The sequence below is a fragment of the Grampus griseus genome, assembly GCF_964374135.1.
Source record: "Grampus griseus genome assembly, chromosome: 12".
Lineage (NCBI taxonomy): Eukaryota > Metazoa > Chordata > Mammalia > Artiodactyla > Delphinidae > Grampus > Grampus griseus.
The window spans coordinates 28,925,430-28,944,792 of NC_139006.1; the positions used below are offsets into that span (position 1 = coordinate 28,925,430).

The window sequence follows — 19,363 nt, forward strand, 5'->3', positions numbered from 1 at the left end:
CTCCAAAGCCCAGGGCGCTGCCCGGGACCCGGGGGACACACGGGGTCGGAAACGGGAGGAGCAGGGGCTGCGTGGCATTTCCTGGGTCTCAGGCAGGACCACAGGCCCCGTTTGCTCTCACCGCAGCCCAGGCCTCCCGCCTCATTACTTATCACACCTTTTACAGAAGCGCAGAGGGCTGGGTAGCAGGATCAGGGCCTCACAGGTGGAGAGTAATCGAATCAGGGGATAAACCGGCCCCTCATTTCTGGGGCTACCGCTCCATTATGCTTCAAGGAGAGAAGCGGTCTGTGGTCCCGTCGGCCATGAACTAGTGCACAGTCTCTGCTGGGGCAGGAGCTCCCTTCCCCCAGCAGACTGTCCTGAGGTCGGGGGCAGGGGCTGAGAGCTGGTGGGAGGAGGGAAGCGGAGGATGGAATGCTCTGATCACTGTACCCAGTGGCCCCTGCGCCCCCTCCGGGTGTCTGTCTGGCAGGACCCTGCGGCTCTACGTGCCCATCAGACAGTTCTTTTACGACCTCATCCACCCCGACTACAGCGCCGTGACCGACGTGTACGTGCTCATGTTCCTGGCAGACACCGTCGACTTCGTCATCATCGTCTTTGGCTTCTGGGCCTTTGGGGTAGGTCGGGGACCAAGGCCACGGCACACCAGGGACTAGCGCTGCTGTCCCGTGGGTGCCACCGGGCCTGAACCTGTGGTCTCCCCCCCCAGAAACATTCAGCCGCGGCCGACATCACCTCCTCGCTGTCGGAGGACCAGGTGCCGGGGCCCTTCTTGGTGATGGTCCTCATTCAGTTCGGCACCATGGTGGTGGACCGGGCACTGTACCTCAGGAAGACGGTGCTGGGGAAGGTCATCTTCCAGGTCATCCTGGTGTTTGGGATTCACTTCTGGATGTTCTTCATCTTGCCTGGGGTGACTGAGAGGTAAGGCCTTCGGAAGCTAGAGCCGTGCGGGCCGCGTTCACGCAGACATTTTCATAAGGATCGGCCCGTAGGAGAAGGGAAAGTCGGGGGGTTTAATCAGTGCTAAACTCAGCGTGAAGCCAGGGCGTGAGCTGATTCCTCAGAAACGTCATCACTGCGTTTTATACGCATTCGCAGACCTAGTGCTCTCAGCTAGGGAGGGGACGGGCTGAGCGGTCAGCGCACACCTGGGGTCCTCGCGCTGTGACCTGAGCAGTTAGAGAGACGGACTGGAGTGCGGTGTTAGCAGCGTAAGGGGATGAGAGGACGCAAAAGTGTGTCACATGAGAAGTGGATGAAAAGAACGGAGTCTGTTCAACTGGTAGAGAAAGGGGTGCAGGTGACGAGGGGTCTGCCTCCCTGGGTCCTTCTGAGGGGTAAACACAGCAGCCCCCGTGCCGCCGCTGCTGCAGTTAATACAGCTATTGCTGTGAAGGGGCCTTGGAGGCCGAGGACTTGGGTAGGGAAGGGCTGGCGCTGTCCCAGGAGGGGGCTGGAGGCCGTCTGTCCCTTGAGCCCCCAGCTCTGGCCATGCTGACCCTCCTCGGTGCCTCCTGACAGCCTCTCCTCTCCCCTGGCAGGGCTCCCCTCCCCAAGGTCAGATCTCAGACCAGAGGGCACGCCTCCACCCAGAACGGTGCTGGGGCCAAGTTGGTGCTTCACGCATGAGCAGATGAGTGAGTCAGTCCAGGAAAGAAAAACCAGGGAGACCCCTATCAACAGGAAATGCAGGCAGACCTTGGGGATACGGCGGGTTCGGTTCTGACCACCACAACGAATCAGGTGGCAGGAATTTTCTGGTTTCCCGATGCCTATAAAAGTTACGTTTACACCAAACTGTAGTCTATTAAGTGTACAATAGCATTATGTATTAAAAACACAATGTTTATACCTTAATCTAAAAATACTTAATTGCTAAAAAATGCTACCCATCACCTGGGCGTTCAGTGAGTTATAGTAGTAACATCAAAGATCACTGACCACAGGTCACCACAACAAATACAATCGTAATGAAAAAGCCTGAACTATTGCAACAATTACCTAATTGTGACACAGAGACACGAAGGGAGCAAATGCTGTTGGAAAAATGGTGCTGACAGACTTGCTGGACGCAGGGTGGCCACAAACTTTCCATTTGTAAAAATCACAGTATCTGTGAAGCGCGGTAAAAGGAGGTGTGCCTGGTATCGGCTCTGGTAGACGATGAAAGCAAAGGGTCTGCAGAAGGGGAGCAGGGAACTGTCCATATAACATGAGAGGAGTGACCTTTTTAAGAACATGTCATGAAAAGGGCTTCATGTGTACCATCAGTTTGATCTCTTTATCAGACCTCATGAGTCATTCACAGCCAAGCCTTAGGAATAACCTGTCCGTCAAGCTGGTGAGCACCGTTTCTGGAGTAACAAGTAATGAAAATGGATTTTCCTAATGCTGTTCAGAAACCGACTCAAATGTAATTCTCCACGAGGAAACCAAGTCTCTTCTACCAGTGGCTAGACTGACGTCTGCCCCCACCTGAACATTCAGGCTGACTTTCTGACCTCAGTCTAGGGAGTCATTGCTTTGTGATAATAAATGGTGGCAATGAAAATATTTTAAAAGGAAAATTGGAATTAGGATCATCTTTCCTGAGTCTAAAGTAGAACTAACTATATAAAGGGTTGTTACTCAGAAGATACCCAATAGCTCCGTAAGCCTTCCATTCCACGCCGCAAACTAGGGGAGGAAATGTAGCTCACATGGTAAAGATAATTCAGAATAGGGCAAGCCGTTTGTAAACATATTAGAATTTGGTCATGAGAACATTGTGAATCTTATTTTTTTTAAAGAGTTTTTTTTTTAATTTATTTATGGCTGCGTTGGGTCTTCGTTGCTACGCGTAGGCCTTTTCTAGTTGCAGCGAGCGGGGGCGACTCTTCGTTGCGGTGCGCGGGCTTCTCATTGCGGTGGCTTCTCTTGTTGTGGATCATGGGCTCTAGGTGCGTGGGCTTCCGTAGTTGTGGCACATGGGCTCTGTAGTTGTGGCACACGGGATTAGTTGCTCTGTGGCTTGTGGGATCTTCCCAGACCAGGGCTAGAACCCGTGTCCCCAGCATTGGCAGGCGGATTCTTAACCACTACGCCACCAGGGAAGTCCCTTATTTGTTAGTCTTTAAAATAGAATAAGTACAATTTTCTCTGTAAATATTTAATTATAGCTATATCTCAAAGCAGAGAAATAGGCCAAATTTAACACCCAGGATAGCTGGATGGTGAATTTTGGTAATTTGTCTGATTTTTAAAAGCATCAAGGAGGCATGCTCCAGCAGCTCTCATTGAAATTCTTAATTTCAGAGAAGAAAAGACCTTAAAAAGCTTTCTAGACCTACTGTCTAATTTTCCAGATGAAGACAGGTGAGCCCATATGGAAGTGTGACCTCCCCAGAGTCACTCAGCCAATTACTGGAGGGACCAACCCCCAACCCCAGGGCTCTTGGCCCTACTGTGTGCTGCAGCTACTGTATACTGCAGCTACTGTATACTGCACCTAGGGTATATATACCTACTGTATACTGCACCTACCGTATACTGCACCTACTGTATATTGCACTCCTGCCTCCATGGGAAGCATCCCGTACTTGCTTCCAGGAAGATTTTTTTTTTTTAGGTAACACAACCTATTATTTCACTCTGCAGTGTGAAAAGGATTTGATTATTCCAGCCAGTCCCAAGAGAGAGTTCCAGAGCCCTTGAGCCTAAATCTTTGCCATGTCCTGACAGGGGGTCCAGCAGAGACCAGAGCTCCCAGAAATACTGCAACAGTGAAGCCACTGAGAGTCCTTTTAGCATTTTAGTCCTTTTAGGTCAAATCGGCAAATGGTTTGGTTATTTCTGCTTGTGTTGGTGTCCTGTTGCTGCCGTAACAAATCACTACAAAGTTAGAGTTTAAAGCAATGCAGGTGTGTCGTCTTGCAGTTCTGCAGGTCAGGGGGCAGACCCAGGTCTCACTGGACTGATTCATGTGTGTGGGCAGGGCTGTGGTTCTTTCTGGGGGCTCCAGGGGAGCATCCCCCTCCCGCCCAGCTTCTAGAGATGCCCATGCTCTGCACCTCTCCTCCTCCATCTTCAAACCCAGCCTCTGTTCCCCTGCCGCGTCTCCCTCCACCCATGGCTGAGCAAGGCTCTCTCCCGCTAAGGACTCACTGACTGAGGCCACCTGGACAGCCCCGGTTGCTCCGCCTCTCCAGGTCCCCGACCTTAACACGTCTGTCAAGTCCTCTTTGCCATGGGAGGTCACACGTTCCCAGGTTCTGGGGACTAGGACGTGCATGTCTTTGGGTGGGGGCTGGGGGCATTCTTCTGGCGACCACGTTGTCCTGCCAGGCTTTTGAGGAGGTCAACGGCCTAGCGACAACGCCTGCCAACCAGACACGGCTGAAACATCTGCTATAAGGACCGAATGAATGAGAGCTTCTCTGGCGTGTCTTACAAATCGTGCATATTCAGTTCAAGTTCACGTTTATCGAGCACCTCTTAGGTCCAGGGCAGCAGACCAGGAGAAAAGGGCTGTGACACCCACGTGAGTAAAGCAAGGACCTGTCGGCCTTTCACGGCCTTTCACACACGGGGCTCCCAGGCTCCCGACACTGTGAGAGTCACCAAACTATGGCCACACAGGTCCTTTCTTCTCCTGGGATCTCACCTTCGGGTCTCACCTAATGGCCATCCCTAGTGCGACAGACTAATCTGTCTTTGGTTTTGGATCTTTCATTCAAGATATATTAGGATTAGTGAGTCTCTGGCATCACTGCCGGCATGTCAGTGACAACATAATTTCTTGACATTTCAAACTGTGCTGCTACTTTTTTTTTTTTTTTTTTTTTTTGCGGTACGCGGGCCTCTCACTGCTGTGGCCTCTCCCGTTGTGGAGCACAGGCTCCGGACGCGCAGGCTCAGCGGCCATGGCTCACAGGCCCGGCCGCTCCGCGGCACGTGGGATCTTCCCGGACCGGGGCACGAACCCGTGTCCCCTGCATCGGCAGGCGGACTCTCAACCACTGCGCCACCAGGGAAGCCCTGCTGCTACTCTTTAACCTCCAAAATTCATTTTTCTTCCTTCAAATTTACTGAAAATTTCATTCATTGTTTAAAGAGAAACCATTGATTAATAGTCATATTGTCTAAATCCTTTCCAGACAAGGAAAGCGTAAGGGGAGAAATAGATTAGGAGTCTTTTAAGCCCTACAGAAGAAAATTAGGGCTACCGGTCATAACATTGAGGACAAGGAAGCTCGGATATCTTGAATAATTTATCTGATAAATGGCTTTTTCTGTGTGCATCACACCATATAGCCCACAGATATCCAAGGGTTCCCTACAGTCTACACAGCTCTGCACGGTAGGTGCCGAGGGAGACGGGGAGGGCGTGACTCCAGCCTCCGGGAATAAACCATGCAGAGACACCACAGACAAACGCTTCCCAGTACAGGACAACCTCAGTGTCCCTAATTACGGTTAACGTGATTGCTTCAGGATCTGTAGGTTAACTAGTACTTATTCCAAGTTGACCCACTTTAACATCATCATAGAAAGGGAATTTTAACATCATAGAAAGGGAATTTTTTTTAGTAGGTAAAACAGGGGTTGGACCTTTTATAAAGAATAGAAGGCAACACAGTTTTAAGTCTTTGATTATAATTTTGATAAATATAGAAGAATTCTTTCCCATGTAGTTTTTATATCAAGTATCTGTAAAATCAAAGGGCATTTTCCTGGAGAGATTAAAAAAAATGTGATTTCCTAAAGTTCTACCAATATGGACAGTTCCTAGAAAGACGAGGAACTGGATAGTTGATGGGGGCTCTCCGTAAAGTATCTGATATCTTACTGGTAACTTGTCAAGCGCCCACCATGGTCAAATGCAGTTAAAGTAATTCATTAGGTCCTGAAATACCGAGGCTGGGTTTCTCCACAGCAGAGACACTCAAAAGCAACATTTCTGAGATCTTTAGCTGCTGACATCCACGTGGAGGCCTCTAGGCCCCCAGACACATAGGCCCACATGCTCCTGGCTTGTTCTTAGATCTTGTCAACTAAAGAATAGCTGTTCTCAATGAAAAAATAGTACATGTTTTCTTCTGATAACAAAATTGAAAATTAATAAGACAAATCCAGGATACAACGTAAAGAGTAATACACTGCTTTGTCTAAAAAACTTAAAAGTATCGCTCTTAATTTTAAACACAGGGAAGATTATACTTAAGTCTTACTGAGTTGAAAGTCGGATTCATTTTTAAAAATTTGTACTAATCATGTTTAAGACTCACAGGATGCCGCGTTTATCCAAAGTTAAAAATGATCCTATAGGTCATCATTCTTTGAAAATGTGTTCTAATTTTTTTTCCAGTGTGAAATTTAGTTCCACTAAGTTTTTGCTCAGACTTACGCTAGCATTCATGAACTGTTCAACACTATGGGCCTCTTCATTAACTGTCCACCAGGAGAAGGAACTACCATCTCTAGCTCTGAGGATGTCATTAGAAAAAGGCAAGTTAGTAGATCAGAGAGTCATGGATTTTTAGAGCAAGGGAAACTTTTCATATAGACATTGATGTTTAGAAAAATGATGGCTTGAGGAACAAACTCCATAGCAAACAGAACTGGAACCAAAATCCAGGTGTCAAAAATGTATTAATCCCTGACCTGTCTTATGTACGTATAGCAAAAGAAAAAAAAATGGGGGTTCATTTGTCAGAATTCTTTCTCCTACATCTTCCAAATTATACATCTTGTCAAGTAAAAACCACATTTTGGTTTTTTCTTTGTTGAGCTTCAATCTGGACCATGATAGCGGCACCATCAAAGTCCTGAGAAAATGTTTACTAGTAAATCCACTTAACAGTCATTTATTTTAATTATGGCTGAAACAACTGAATAATGCTCTAATAAATTGGGGGCACATTCAGAGCAATTTTTTTTAATCATTAGATTTTCTGACCCCACCTCTTGCCTTTTGAAGAGATCCACTATGTAGAGAGAATTTACTGAACTGTCTTTAAGTGCCAGATGGGCAATTAGGCTTTTTTAAATTTATGCCAAACTGGTGTCCTTTTGTTCCAGAAGAGTATTCCATCCTCCACTTTTCTGTGTTTTCACATCTCAGGAAATTCAGCCAGAACCTGGTCGCCCAGCTTTGGTACTTCGTGAAATGCGTGTATTTCGGGTTGTCCGCCTACCAGATCCGCTGCGGCTACCCAACGCGGGTCCTCGGAAACTTCCTCACCAAGAGCTACAACTACGTCAATCTCTTCTTGTTTCAAGGGTGAGACGCTCTGTGCTGTCACAGCCACTCACAGAGCGGGGCTGGCCGCGGGACGGCATTGTGTCCCCTCCCTGGGAGGGAGTGGAGAAGAAGCTGGTGACCTCAGCATGTGGGTCCCTGCAGGGCTCCTACAGTGTTTGACAGGAGAGCATGTGTGGCCCTTGAAACGCCTTTCTGTGTGTGGTTCCACCCACCTGGCCAGGATGCTGCTCTAAAGTCAGCCGCGTGGGTTCGTTTTCTATTTCTGTATCGTGTATAATTACACTGATAATATTTCAGGATGAAAAATTGGGGTCCATGATCCTAAGTATTAATATATTCTGGGCACAGTGCAACAGAATATTTGGAATCTGGAGTGTTCCAAAATGCCTCTGGAATTTTGCTTGTGCAACAAGCCATCCATGGGAGGGGCATTGATTCCACTAATGTCACCTAATGTCAACCTGAATGCCACGCGACTTGCCTGTTCCTGGTAGGAAGTTATTAACACTCACACGGACATGTTCGTTCTTCTGTGTGAGGGTTTCAGTGTGAGCATCCCCTCCCGGTTCCCATGGAGATTATACCACAGGGTGAAGGGTCAGGCTGCTGGGGCACTGCTGGCCCCTGGAGCATTGCTGGCCCCTGGAGCACCAGACTTGGGGACTGGGGACTCAGTCATGGAGGAGTGTTGAGTGTGCTCGGATGTTGAGAACCACCACGCATGTCAGAGTTTCACTGCATGCTGCCCCGTGTGGGGAGGGGGCCTGACACGTCTTCAAGGGGGTGGAATAGCACTCCCTTCAAAGCTGAGGAGCTCAGGGGAGAAATCCGGGTGGCAACCCAAGCTGCTGGGAGGGTCTGGGATGAGCCCCAGCCTGGAAGGAGCTCTGTGTCGGTCAAGAAACAAGGACCAAACCCAGACCCCAGAGGAGCCCAGGCCATCCCACTTCCAGCTGAAATACAAGGGACTGAGCCAGGGTCTCGATAGCCTCAGTCACCTAGTAGGTCCCCCAGCCGTGGGCCCTGCTGTGCCCCCGATGACGTGGCCACGCCTGATGACTTTTCTCACCTCTCCTCATCTTTCCCCGACCAAGAGTATAACCTTCCCTAGCTCATTCGACAGCAAAGCCCCCATAATTCAATAATCCTACGACCAGCAGATTCTCATAGCAGAAGCAAATGTTTAAAATGAACTTATTTACAAAACAGAAACAGACTCACAGACTTAAAGAATGAACTTATGGTTACCAGTGGGGAAGGGATAGTTAGGGAGTTTGGGATTGAAATGTACACACTGCTATATTTAAAATGGATAACAAACAAGAACCTACTGTATAGCACAGGGAACTCTGCTCAATATTCTTTAACAACCTAAATGGGAAAGGAATTTGAAAAAGAATATATACATGTATGTGTATAACTGAATCACTTTGCTGTACACCTGAAACTAACGCAACATTGTAAATCAGCTATACTCCAATATAAAATAAAATTTAAAAAACAAAAAATGTTGAGTGAAAGAAGGGCACCAAAATAAGAAGAAAAAAAATGAGAAAAGAAAAAAAACAAAATCAGCAACTTGAAAAAATAAAAAAGTAAAATTGTGTTTGCAGATGATATGACCTTTTTAAAAATTTTTTTTAACTGAAGTATCGTTGATTTACAGTGTCGTGTTACTTTCTGCTGTACAGCAAAGTGATTCTGGTATACACACACACACACACACACACACACATACACACATAACCTTATAGGTTATTACAAAATACTGAGTATGGTTCCCTGTGCTATACAGTAGGTCCTTGTTGGTTAGCTATTTTATATATAGTAGTGCGTAGATGTTAATTCCAACCTCCTAATTTATCCCTCCCCCCATATGATCTTTATATAGAGAAAATCCTAAAGACTCACTCAAAACCTGTTGGAACTAATCAACATTTTCATTCAGTGAAGTTGCAGGATATAAAATCAACATATAGAAATCAGTTGTATGTTAAATTTAGCCAAAGATAAATGTAGCCAAAGAAGTGAAAGATTTGTACCATGAAAACCATGACTTTAATGAAAGAAACTGAAGACCCTTCAAACTTATTTGAAAAGGGAATTCCAGTTTGTTAAGACCATTAGCAAAAAAAAAAAAAAAAAGAAAAAAATTAATCTTAAGAATGAAAAAGACCTTTTTCAAAAAGGTATTTTTGTCAAAAGACAAAAATCCTTTATTGGACTTACAATGAAAAGCAGTTGTATTCCAAGTTGGATTTGACCATAATGGTCACCTTGAGAATTTTTTCTAAGTTGTAAGGGCTGAAACAATCAGGACCTCCATGAGCCCTCGGGGTTGGCCAGGTGATGGGGGCCCATCCCACAACTGTCCCTGTAACAAGACATGGTTCCTGCTAGGTTCCGCCTCGTCCCTTTTCTGACGGAGCTGAGGGCCGTGATGGACTGGGTGTGGACAGACACGACCCTGAGCCTGTCCAGCTGGATCTGTGTGGAGGACATCTATGCTCACATATTCATCCTCAAGTGTTGGCGGGAGTCGGAAAAAGTAAGCCAATAATGATGCCTTAGCCCTATTTGTTTCTCTTAGATACAGGCTGTTATTAATAGGAACTTCTGCAAATTTTCCGGCCAAATAAATGAAGCAGAAACTACTAGGACCTATAAATGCCCCATTGATTTCACCCCACGCGAGTTAGGAATCTTGGACCTGCTGTTGCCTTAGTGAGAATAGCATCCAGATTTGTTCTTCTTCTGGCAGCTGGATATTGTGGTTAAGAAGAAGGTGTATTGCTGTACAACCCAATAATTCTGAAGTGGCTCATTTGAGAGCAAGAGGGAATGAGATGTGCTGGAGAAAAGTGGGGTCAGGTGGCTGGGAATCAGGGTCAGCCTCTGATTACTCTTTGATGAGGGACAGACAATGTAACATCCTGTGCAAAGGAAATTGAAGTGCAAATATTTGCATATTCTGCTAGGTTGGATATTAAGGTTGACATATGGATAGAATTACTGTTATTTAAGGGATGTAGTCCAGCCTCCTGAGTAGCCCTGAAGGGAAACAGGTCCTGGAGAAGCAGCAGCTAAGCAAGGAACAGGCCTGTAGACCGAGCGGTTTCCACAACACGTGGCAAAGCTGGGCCCTCCACCGCCCGCAGCCTGAGCTTGGGGCTGGGGAGCCCTTGATGCAGCAAACAGAGGTGATTCCAGCTTGGACAGCGTGGTCCTGACGTGTGTCATGAATGAAGTTAAAATGTTTTCCGCCCACCATGCTGGGGAGGAGCCCGTTGAAAGGCACAGGTTTTGAATATTCAGGAATTTAAAATATCCTTATCTCGCCTGATCCCTTAAAACCAGAGGTTTATTCAGCAGAGGCTTTGGTCCCTTGGTCCATAGGTCAGCCCCCAGCAAACCCACACAGCCCTGTTAAGGAGAAAGCCGCTCAGGCCGTGACGGACCCTGTGTTCCGTGTAGCGGGATCCTCGCAGCCCTGCATCACTGCCTGCCTTGTTCCCGGGTTGGGACAGAGTGGATTCAGAGCAGATTCAGGACCCAATCCAGGGCGGACCCCGTGGTTAGAGCGCCCGCCCTTCCCCCACCCGCTTCTCCCCGGGGACCCCGCCTGAGCGCGTGGCCCTTCTGTTGCAGAGGTACCCGCAGCCCCGGGGGCAGAAGAAGAAGAAGGTGGTCAAGTACGGGATGGGGGGGATGATCATCGTCCTGCTCATCTGTATTGTCTGGTTCCCTCTGCTCTTCATGTCTCTGGTCAAATCTGTCGCCGGGGTCATCAACCAGCCCCTGGACGTCTCGGTCACAATTACCCTGGGCGGGTACCAGGTAACCGCGCCTCCCTCCGGGGTCTCCCCCCTCCCCCGGCCCCTGCCAGTGCCTTGCCCAGCCGTGCTTTTCCCCGATAACCACCCAGAGGACTTACTTAGGTTTTGCGGACATATTTTCTGTCTGAATTTTGACTGTTCTGCAAATATGTGATATGTGAGCTAAGGTGCAGAAGACCGTGACGGGAGAGTTCTGTTCTAGTTGTGGGTGATACACGACCTAATATTTTTCTTAGAACCCAGGATGCAGAGAAGTGCTTTGGAATAGTAACCATCCTGTGTGTCTTTGTTTTCCAGCCTATTTTCACAATGAGTGCCCAGCAAAGCCAGCTGAAAGTTATGGACCAGCCAAAATTTAATAAATTTATTAAAGCTTTTTCTAAGGACACTGTAAGTAAATGCATGGAGTCGGTCTCGATGAACACCTGTCATATCGACCAGCTGACTGTTGTCACCTTATTTATTCACCACTTTACCATGGCCTGAGCCGGTGGGCAGGACTTTCTGGGGGTTATTAGTCACACACAGCAGGTTCCTGGCCACTGGCCGCTTTGATCATCTAAGATGTTATGTCTATATTATCAGACATGTGATAATAAACATATTTCTAATTCAGAGTATTTTCATGATAAGCACAACAGGTGTTGATCCTTTATAAATTTTTTAAATTGTGGTAGATATTGATCCCTTTAACTGGTAGGGAATCTATCCTAAGGAAATCATTCAAAATATGGAAAAGCTCCAAGAGGTGCCTGTTTGTGGTGGCACGCTCCGCCTTAGTAAGAACTAGAGGCAATTTGGGATTCAACAAGTAGGGAATGAGTGAATCAATTACAGCAGATTTTTCAGGCAACTTCCTTTGTAATAAGATAATCATTATAAAGATTTCATGGCACGAAAATTTCTCAAAATGAAACATAACTTTTAAAAGACACTTATTTTTAAATGATTTAAAAAATGAAGATATGCATCCTCTACTGTATAAAACAGGGATGATGTTCTGGTGACAGAGCTGTGGTGGACATCATCCTTTTCTCTACATTCCATGCTTTTAATAAGATGGTAGCATGATTCTTCATAATTAAAATTGGCTTTACAGATGATGCTTTTTATTTAAATAAAGTGATTAGGCAAACAGATGCTGTTCTCTTTTGTAAAATGATCGGCCTGTAAGTGCACACTGTCAAAAGTAATCTTGAGGAGTGCACAGCTGTGAGGAAGGGCCCCGATGTCCTGGGTGGATTAAATTTGACTCTCTCATGAGATGGACGTTCCCCAATAGCTGATAAATGTCTTTCTTTAGTGGGAAGGAAAAAAATGACACTAAATCATCTGATTTTTCTTTACTGTTTCATTGGAATGATTCCATGGCCGTGGGTGTGGCAACATCACCACTGGGGTTTGGTGATGTGACTGGAGCTGACAGTGTCAGAACACACCAGGCAACCCATTGTAGGGAGGTGCCTTTCAGAGGAAGAGATTCCCCCTGGATACGGTCAGTTAAAGGGAAGAGTAGTTACTTTCTTACACATCCTCAAGTATGTATCTGTTTATGCAAGTGTATTTGTGTGCACACAGGGTGCTATGCAATTTCTGGAAAATTATGAAAAAGAAGACATAACAGTAGCAGAACTGGAAGGAAACTCAAATTCTTTGTGGACCATCAGCCCTCCCAGTAAGCAGAAAATGATACACGAGCTCATGGATCCCAATAGTAGCTTCTCTGTTGTTTTTTCATGGAGTGTGCAGAGGTAGTTACTGTATTTCCATGCATAATTCCCCCTTCCCCAACCTGAACTCGGGGCGGGGGTTGGGGGGTGTGGAAGGATACACACCTCAGATTAATTCTGATCTTGGTTCACATTACTTCCTGGGAACATTCATTCGATGCTACAGCTAACATTTTTGTTTCTTAAATAATGATTTGCCTGGGAATCATTGACAAAACGAAGAACTTCTTAGTTTTCCTTTTTTCTACTAACTTCAGCTTTAAAGAGGCTGGCAGTGAGATCTGTGACCAAGAGAGAAAGGTGGAGAGAAAAGAAAGAGGGCGATGACTCATAACATGAAACTGAGTCAGGTGAAGTGCAACATCTCCCTGAGCTTGGGGGTCTGGTCTTAATCACAAAGGACTTGCAGCGCTGGGAACCCCGATTCTCCCTTGCCGGCCTCCAGCACTTGGGGAGCCCCAGCACCTCTTTTCTCCGAGCCTGAGCTGGGAGAGCCTCTGGGCAGTCCCAGGACGGGAGAGCAGGGAGATTCCTTCCCACCCCATCTGAGCCTCTGGCCAGCCTGCGGCCACCACGCAGCACGTCTCGCAAAACGTTCTTGCCTCCGAAAGCCCGACGTGTCCGGGGGGCCGTTGGGGGGCCTGGACGTAATACCCGGTCTGATTAGCTCAGTTTCCTTCATGACAGGCTGTGACTCAGGACGCTGGGCAGTCCCGTGATAGGTTTGTTGGGTCCACAATACCAGCTTCTTGGTTGGAATTAAGAAAGAATCATGATAAGGAAGGAAGAAAGCCTTCTAGAATCTGACTTCACAAGGAAGTAGTAAGAAGTCTTTTGAAGGAGGCCGCTCAGAATTTAAAGAACTCCTTCTTTAATCTTATTTTCTCCTTTTAAATGTCCCAAAGTCCTCACGTGGAATTCTGTACTGGCAAAAATGCACTTCCTAGCCCTTCCTTTGAAGAGCCACCAAAAGAAATTAAACATCAATTTCTGATTGAACATTCTGCTTTTGATTGAGATATAATTGACATGTAGCATTATTTTAGTTGCAGGGGTGCAACATAATGATTTGATATTTGTATACGTTTCAGAATGATCACAAGAAGTCTAGTTAACATCCATCACCACACAGTTACCAAAAATTTTTTCCCTGTGAGAACTTTTAAGATCTACTCGTTTAGCAACTTTCACGTATACAGTACAGTATTATTAACTACAGTCACCATGCTGTACATCACACCCCCAGGACTTACTCATGTTATATCTGGAATTTGTGCCCTTTGACCCCCTTCACCCACTTCATTCACCACCACCCCACCTCTGGGAACCACCAATTCATTCTCTGTATCTATGAGTTCAGGTTTTGTGCTTTTATTTTTAGATTCCACATACAAACGAGATTATATAGTATTTCTGACTTATTTCACTTAACCTGGATGAAACCTGATGGCATTAGGCTATCACAAATAGCAAGATTTCATTCTTTTTTTATGGCTGAATATTCCTGTGTGTGTGTGTGTGACATCTTCTTTATTCATTTATCTGTCAATGTACTTAGGTTGCTTCTGTATCTTGGCTATTGTAAATAATGCTGCAGTGAACATGGGGGTGCAGATGTCTTTTCAAGTTAGTGTTTTCATTTGCTTTGGAAAAATACCCAGAAGTGGGATTGCTCAGTTACATGGTAGCTCTATTTCTAACTTTTTGAGGAACCTCCAAACTGTTCTCCATAGTGGCTGCAGCAACTTACATTCCCACCAACAGTGCACAAGGGTCCCCTTTTCTCCTCACCAAGAGCACTTGGTAACTCTTGTCTTTTTAATGATGGGCATCGTGCCATTCTGACAGGTGTGAGGTGATATCTCATTGTGAACTTTCTTTTTAAAACATAGATTCTCTGAGTCCCCATGGAGACTAACGTCACTGGGTTAACATAAAGTGTTTCAGAATCCCTGTTAGATCATCAGGGATTTCTCTTGTGTCCCCACACTCTCCTCCTCACCTGTATCTGTGTTAAAGGTGTCTGAGGCCTCCCTGGATGTCTAAGAGGCTGGCTGTAAAGGTGAGGAGGACAGGTTGAGGTTGACAATTGTGGACACAGTGAAACTTGGTGAGATTAATAGTTCAGTGAGTTTTTAACCTCTCCTGCAGACTTCTGAATAACCACTGACATTGAGCTCTTTTTTTTTCCTTCACAGAAACATGAGTCTGGGTGCAAAAGCCGAAATAGCAACAGATAAGCTTTCTTTTCCTCTTAAAAATACGACACGAGAGCACATTGCTAAAATGATAGCTGGCAACAACACAGAAAGTTCCAAAACGCCAGTGTAAGTTGATTGTCATTTTTAATACAGTGTTAGAAGGTGTGTGTATCTGGTCCAAATCTCCTCTACAAATACGTGTGTGCAAGAAACGCCATTTCTTCCTTCTTTGGTAACTCAAGTGAGCCCGAACTTAAGAGTCCTTGATGGGCTGGATCAAAGCGCATCTGCTCTCCTCCCGCCCCCCCTGCCCAGCTCGTCCGGGGACGACTGACCTCTTCTCTGGGGAGCAAACCTTGCTCTCATCTGACCGTAATCACCAAAAGCCAGGGAAAGGCCCTGGGAGACCCTTTTCTACTATTACTCCTGTCCCTGGGGCACCAAATGCCTGGCTAACAAGTGGGCATGAGAAGAAGGCGAGGGGGTGGGTGGAAGTTTGAGGGAAAAACTGTCTCTTAATATATTATCCTGCCACACAATACTCCACTCCAAACATCTGAGCTGTGACGTTTAGATTCTAACATGAGAACCAGCAGGAGAAAAACACTGCCATTGGTCCAAAACTGCTAAGTATTCCAGACGCCCACCAGCCGCAGCCCAGCTCTGTCCCGTCTGTCCCAGCCCCAGGTCAAAGTGCTGAGTGTGAGGACTGCCACGATGCAGCCCTCAGACATGGTCCCTAAAGCACCCCTTGTCAATCACTAAACACTAAGGGCCCCTGAGAACCGTCGGATCCTCCCCCATCACTTCCTGGATGAGAAAACAGCCCTGGAAAGATGGAGTGGCCCGTGCGCAGGGTGGGCTAAGGGCTAGGATGCCAGTCCTCTGCCCCCCCGCCCCTCACTCCCGTCTCTGGATCTGCTCGGGCAGCCCACTTCACTAGACAGAGTTTTGGAATCCCAAAAATTAAAATTGGAAGAGTGGTAGGATCCTAGCAAGAAAGACAGCCCCTGGCTTCAGAAAAGTCACAGATGTGGGAAAATCTCTGCAGCAGTTTTTAAGCCATTAACCAGCTTGTGTACAGAGTTGGCATGAGTGTCTGGTTAGAACCTGGTGAATTTATTCGGCTTCAGAGACTTCTCATTTTAATGGAAACCGATAAACTATGATGACTGCACATCGCGTAGTTATAGGAAGACTCTCCCCATTACTTGTTTGAGATGAGGTCAAAAATAGCAACAAGAACAACAAAAAAACAATTTTGCATGGGTAAAACAACTAAAACCTAATTATCCTTTTTTCTCTTAATGCCCAGGACCATAGAAAGGATTTACCCATACTACGTGAAAGCACCCAGTGACTCTAACTCCAAACCCATAAAGCAACTTTTATCTGGTAAGAATGAGAAGGAATTGTTTCAGAACGTTTCTTAATCTTTCTTTTATTCAATGTCTGTAGTTTGCCTTTTCAGCCTTTATCAAGCTCCTTTCCAGTTTTCTTCCCCGTGACATGGTTTGCAAGAAGCATAAGGCTCTGAGCTGTGTCCACCAGCAAGAAGGGATCATTTACTCACCTGGGGGCGTGTTCTTCATCTTCCTTTGTTCATTGATACAGAACTTGATTGACTTAAATCCACGTTCAGTGACATGTTAACTGATTCATCAGAATCTGTTTGTTTCTATTAGCAGCCGTATCTTGGGCAGAAAACTGCCTAATACAGCGTTAACTCTGAAGGCCCCACGATAAGAATAAAAAGATGGCAGGAAATGGACTTGATTCAGCCCGAGGGTGACTGAGTACCAGTAGTAGGGCTCCATCTATTAAAGCTCTCAGCCAGCAAAAAAGTCACCTCCTCTGGGAAGTCCTCAGGGATCATACCACCCAGAAGTGGTCGCCCCCAGCTAACAGACCTTGTCAGTGCCGGGGGTTGCCACGTGCCCATAAATAGTGCTTGTGTGCATGGCCTTTCCCATTGAACCAGGCTGCGTGCAACCTGGTGACCCCTTAGCACCTCCTGGAGCACCTTCCTCCTGGAAGGCACTCAGTAAACGGTGGTAACATGAAGGAATCCATCAGTTCCATCAACAGTCAGCTACTGGGGTTTTTAAATGTCTAATTAGTTGTTTGGAATTGTCAGCCAAGATGCTCCGGTGATGGGTCTCCATTCACCCTGTGACTTTGCTGCTGTCTCACGTAGCAACAGGACTGGCCTCTTAGAGAAAGAGAGAGACCCCCACGGCCAGGCCCCCTCCTCCTTTTCCTCTCACAGAGCCGATGTGCCCGTGTGTCCCCATCCTGGAACCAGATGCCATGGGTACCAACCAGGCCATCCTGGTTCATCTGAGAATGAAGTGCATTAAATCCATAAACTCTCCTGCTAATTTGATTTCATGTTTCTCCTTCTCCAGAAAATAATTTCATGAACATCACCATTATTCTGTCCAGAGACAATACAACTAAATCCAACAGTGAGTGGTGGGTTCTCAACTTGACTGGGAATAGAATCTACAACCAGCATGCGCAGGCCCTGGAGCTGGTGGTCTTCAATGACAAGGTCAGCCCCCCAAGCCTGGGGTTCCTGGCCGGCTACGGGTAAGGAACCATTTCACCATTAACAGTTACGAGATCCCACTTATGTATCACACCAAGTTGAGGATGGCAAGTCTTTTATCTTCTTAGAATTCTAAAATTCTATAGCTGCATTATTAGAATTCACAGATCCTTGGCCCTTCATTTTATTTTATTTATTTTTAAATTTTATTGAAGTCTAGTTGATTTACAGTGTTGTGTTAATTTCTTCTGTACAGCAAAGTGACTCAGTTATTCATATATATATATATATTTTTTTTCTTTCCATTATGGTTTGTCACAGGGCCCTTCGTTCTAAAAACTGAGGAACCAGAGTCCCAAAGAAGTCAAAAATGCCTTGTGTGAGTCCCACCACCAAGCATAGGACCAGAAGCCATATTTCCAGCTTCTTAACTATTCCTTCCTGTTACAGCACAGTTTAGTGCAATTCAGGGCTTAAACTAGAAATAGGCAGAGTTCTCTCTTTTCTGCTAACATTGCCTTCTGACCTGAACAGATGGAGAGTCAGGTAGAAATCACAGTTTGGGACATGCCCGATGTTACCACTTCTCCATGTTCTGACACTTCAACCCTAGGACAGGCACACCCCCTACAAGATGCTAGTACAAAGTTTTCTTCTTCCCAGAATGAGCCTCTTAAGAAATCACTGTCTATCCAGAATTTTATTATAAACATGAATCCCTGAGAAAGTCCTGGATACAGAAAAGTGTATAAAATAATTGCATTTCTATCACATATATATATTTTTAACATCTTTATTGCATTATAATTGCTTTATAATGGTATGTTAGTTTCTGCCTTATAACAAAGTGAATCAGCTATACATATACATATATCCCCATATCTCCTCCCTCTTGCGTCTCCCTCCCACCCCCCCATCCCACCCCTCTATCTACCAGATATGTTACGTAGCTTATGCATATAATATACGCAGTAAAACCACCAGAAGTTCATACACGAAACTATTAACATTGGTTGTTTCCAGAATGTAAGATTTCAAAGGACTTTCATTTTTCAAGTCCCACAATTCTGTAATGTGTAATTTCTTTTAAAAAAAGCATGCATTACCCTTTAATCAGCAGAAAGGTCAATGTTTTCACCAAGGGGAAACAAGCCTTGGTAAGTCTATCACGTCTTTTATGGCATTTGAGGGAAAATGTTCAATTTTTTTTTCTTTTAGGCATGTTCTCTTAACCATATGTAACGGCCAGATACATTTCTACCTCATTTTTTTTTTTTCAGTATCATGGGCCTCTACGCTTCAGTGGTCCTGGTGATTGGGAAGTTTGTCCGTGAATTCTTCAGCGGGATTTCTCACTCCATCATGTTTGAAGAGCTTCCGAATGTGGATCGGATTTTGAAGTTATGCACAGATATTTTTTTAGTTCGAGAGACCGGGGAGCTGGAACTGGAGGAGGACCTCTATGCCAAATTAATATTCCTGTACCGTTCGCCAGAAACCATGATCAAATGGACCAGGGAGAAAACAAACTGACGCCCCAGGCCACAGACCACAAGCCAAGTTCACATTGGAATTTTCCAAAGAAAAAAAGAAAAGCACAATACTCTCCTAAGAGCTAAGCATTTCTAATTCGGTGGAAACGGTCTCTCTTCTGACTGCTGCAGAAGGACTGGGCTTCCTTTTGCCCTCAGAGCTACGAGCAGAGGTACTCTCGAAAAGTCCTTTGTAATTCCATTCCTCTGAAATCAGGGCTACTCGCTTTATGTTTTAGTGCCGGTGTCTTGCAGTCTGAT

General features: G+C 45.8%; 1 protein-coding gene across 4 annotated transcripts in view; it reads left to right on the top strand.

Moving 5' to 3' along the window:
* The window catches only part of PIEZO2 (piezo type mechanosensitive ion channel component 2), a gene marked incomplete at its 5' end in the record, with an annotated part of 334,873 nt that extends 315,763 nt beyond the window's left edge, over nt 1-19,110 (top strand). For all 4 annotated transcript variants that reach the window (XM_082668432.1, XM_082668434.1, XM_082668433.1 and 1 more), the window contains 11 exons: nt 476-623; nt 716-930; nt 7,112-7,270; nt 9,653-9,800; nt 10,901-11,089; nt 11,386-11,478; nt 12,667-12,839; nt 15,017-15,145; nt 16,335-16,414; nt 17,428-17,611; nt 18,851-19,110. In XM_082668432.1, the coding sequence (XP_082524558.1) occupies nt 476-623; nt 716-930; nt 7,112-7,270; nt 9,653-9,800; nt 10,901-11,089; nt 11,386-11,478; nt 12,667-12,839; nt 15,017-15,145; nt 16,335-16,414; nt 17,428-17,611; nt 18,851-19,103 (1,771 nt within the window). In that variant the 3' untranslated portion in view covers nt 19,104-19,110. The remainder of the gene's footprint in view (nt 1-475; nt 624-715; nt 931-7,111; nt 7,271-9,652; nt 9,801-10,900; nt 11,090-11,385; nt 11,479-12,666; nt 12,840-15,016; nt 15,146-16,334; nt 16,415-17,427; nt 17,612-18,850) is intronic.
* Nucleotides 19,111-19,363: the final 253 nt, after the last annotated feature.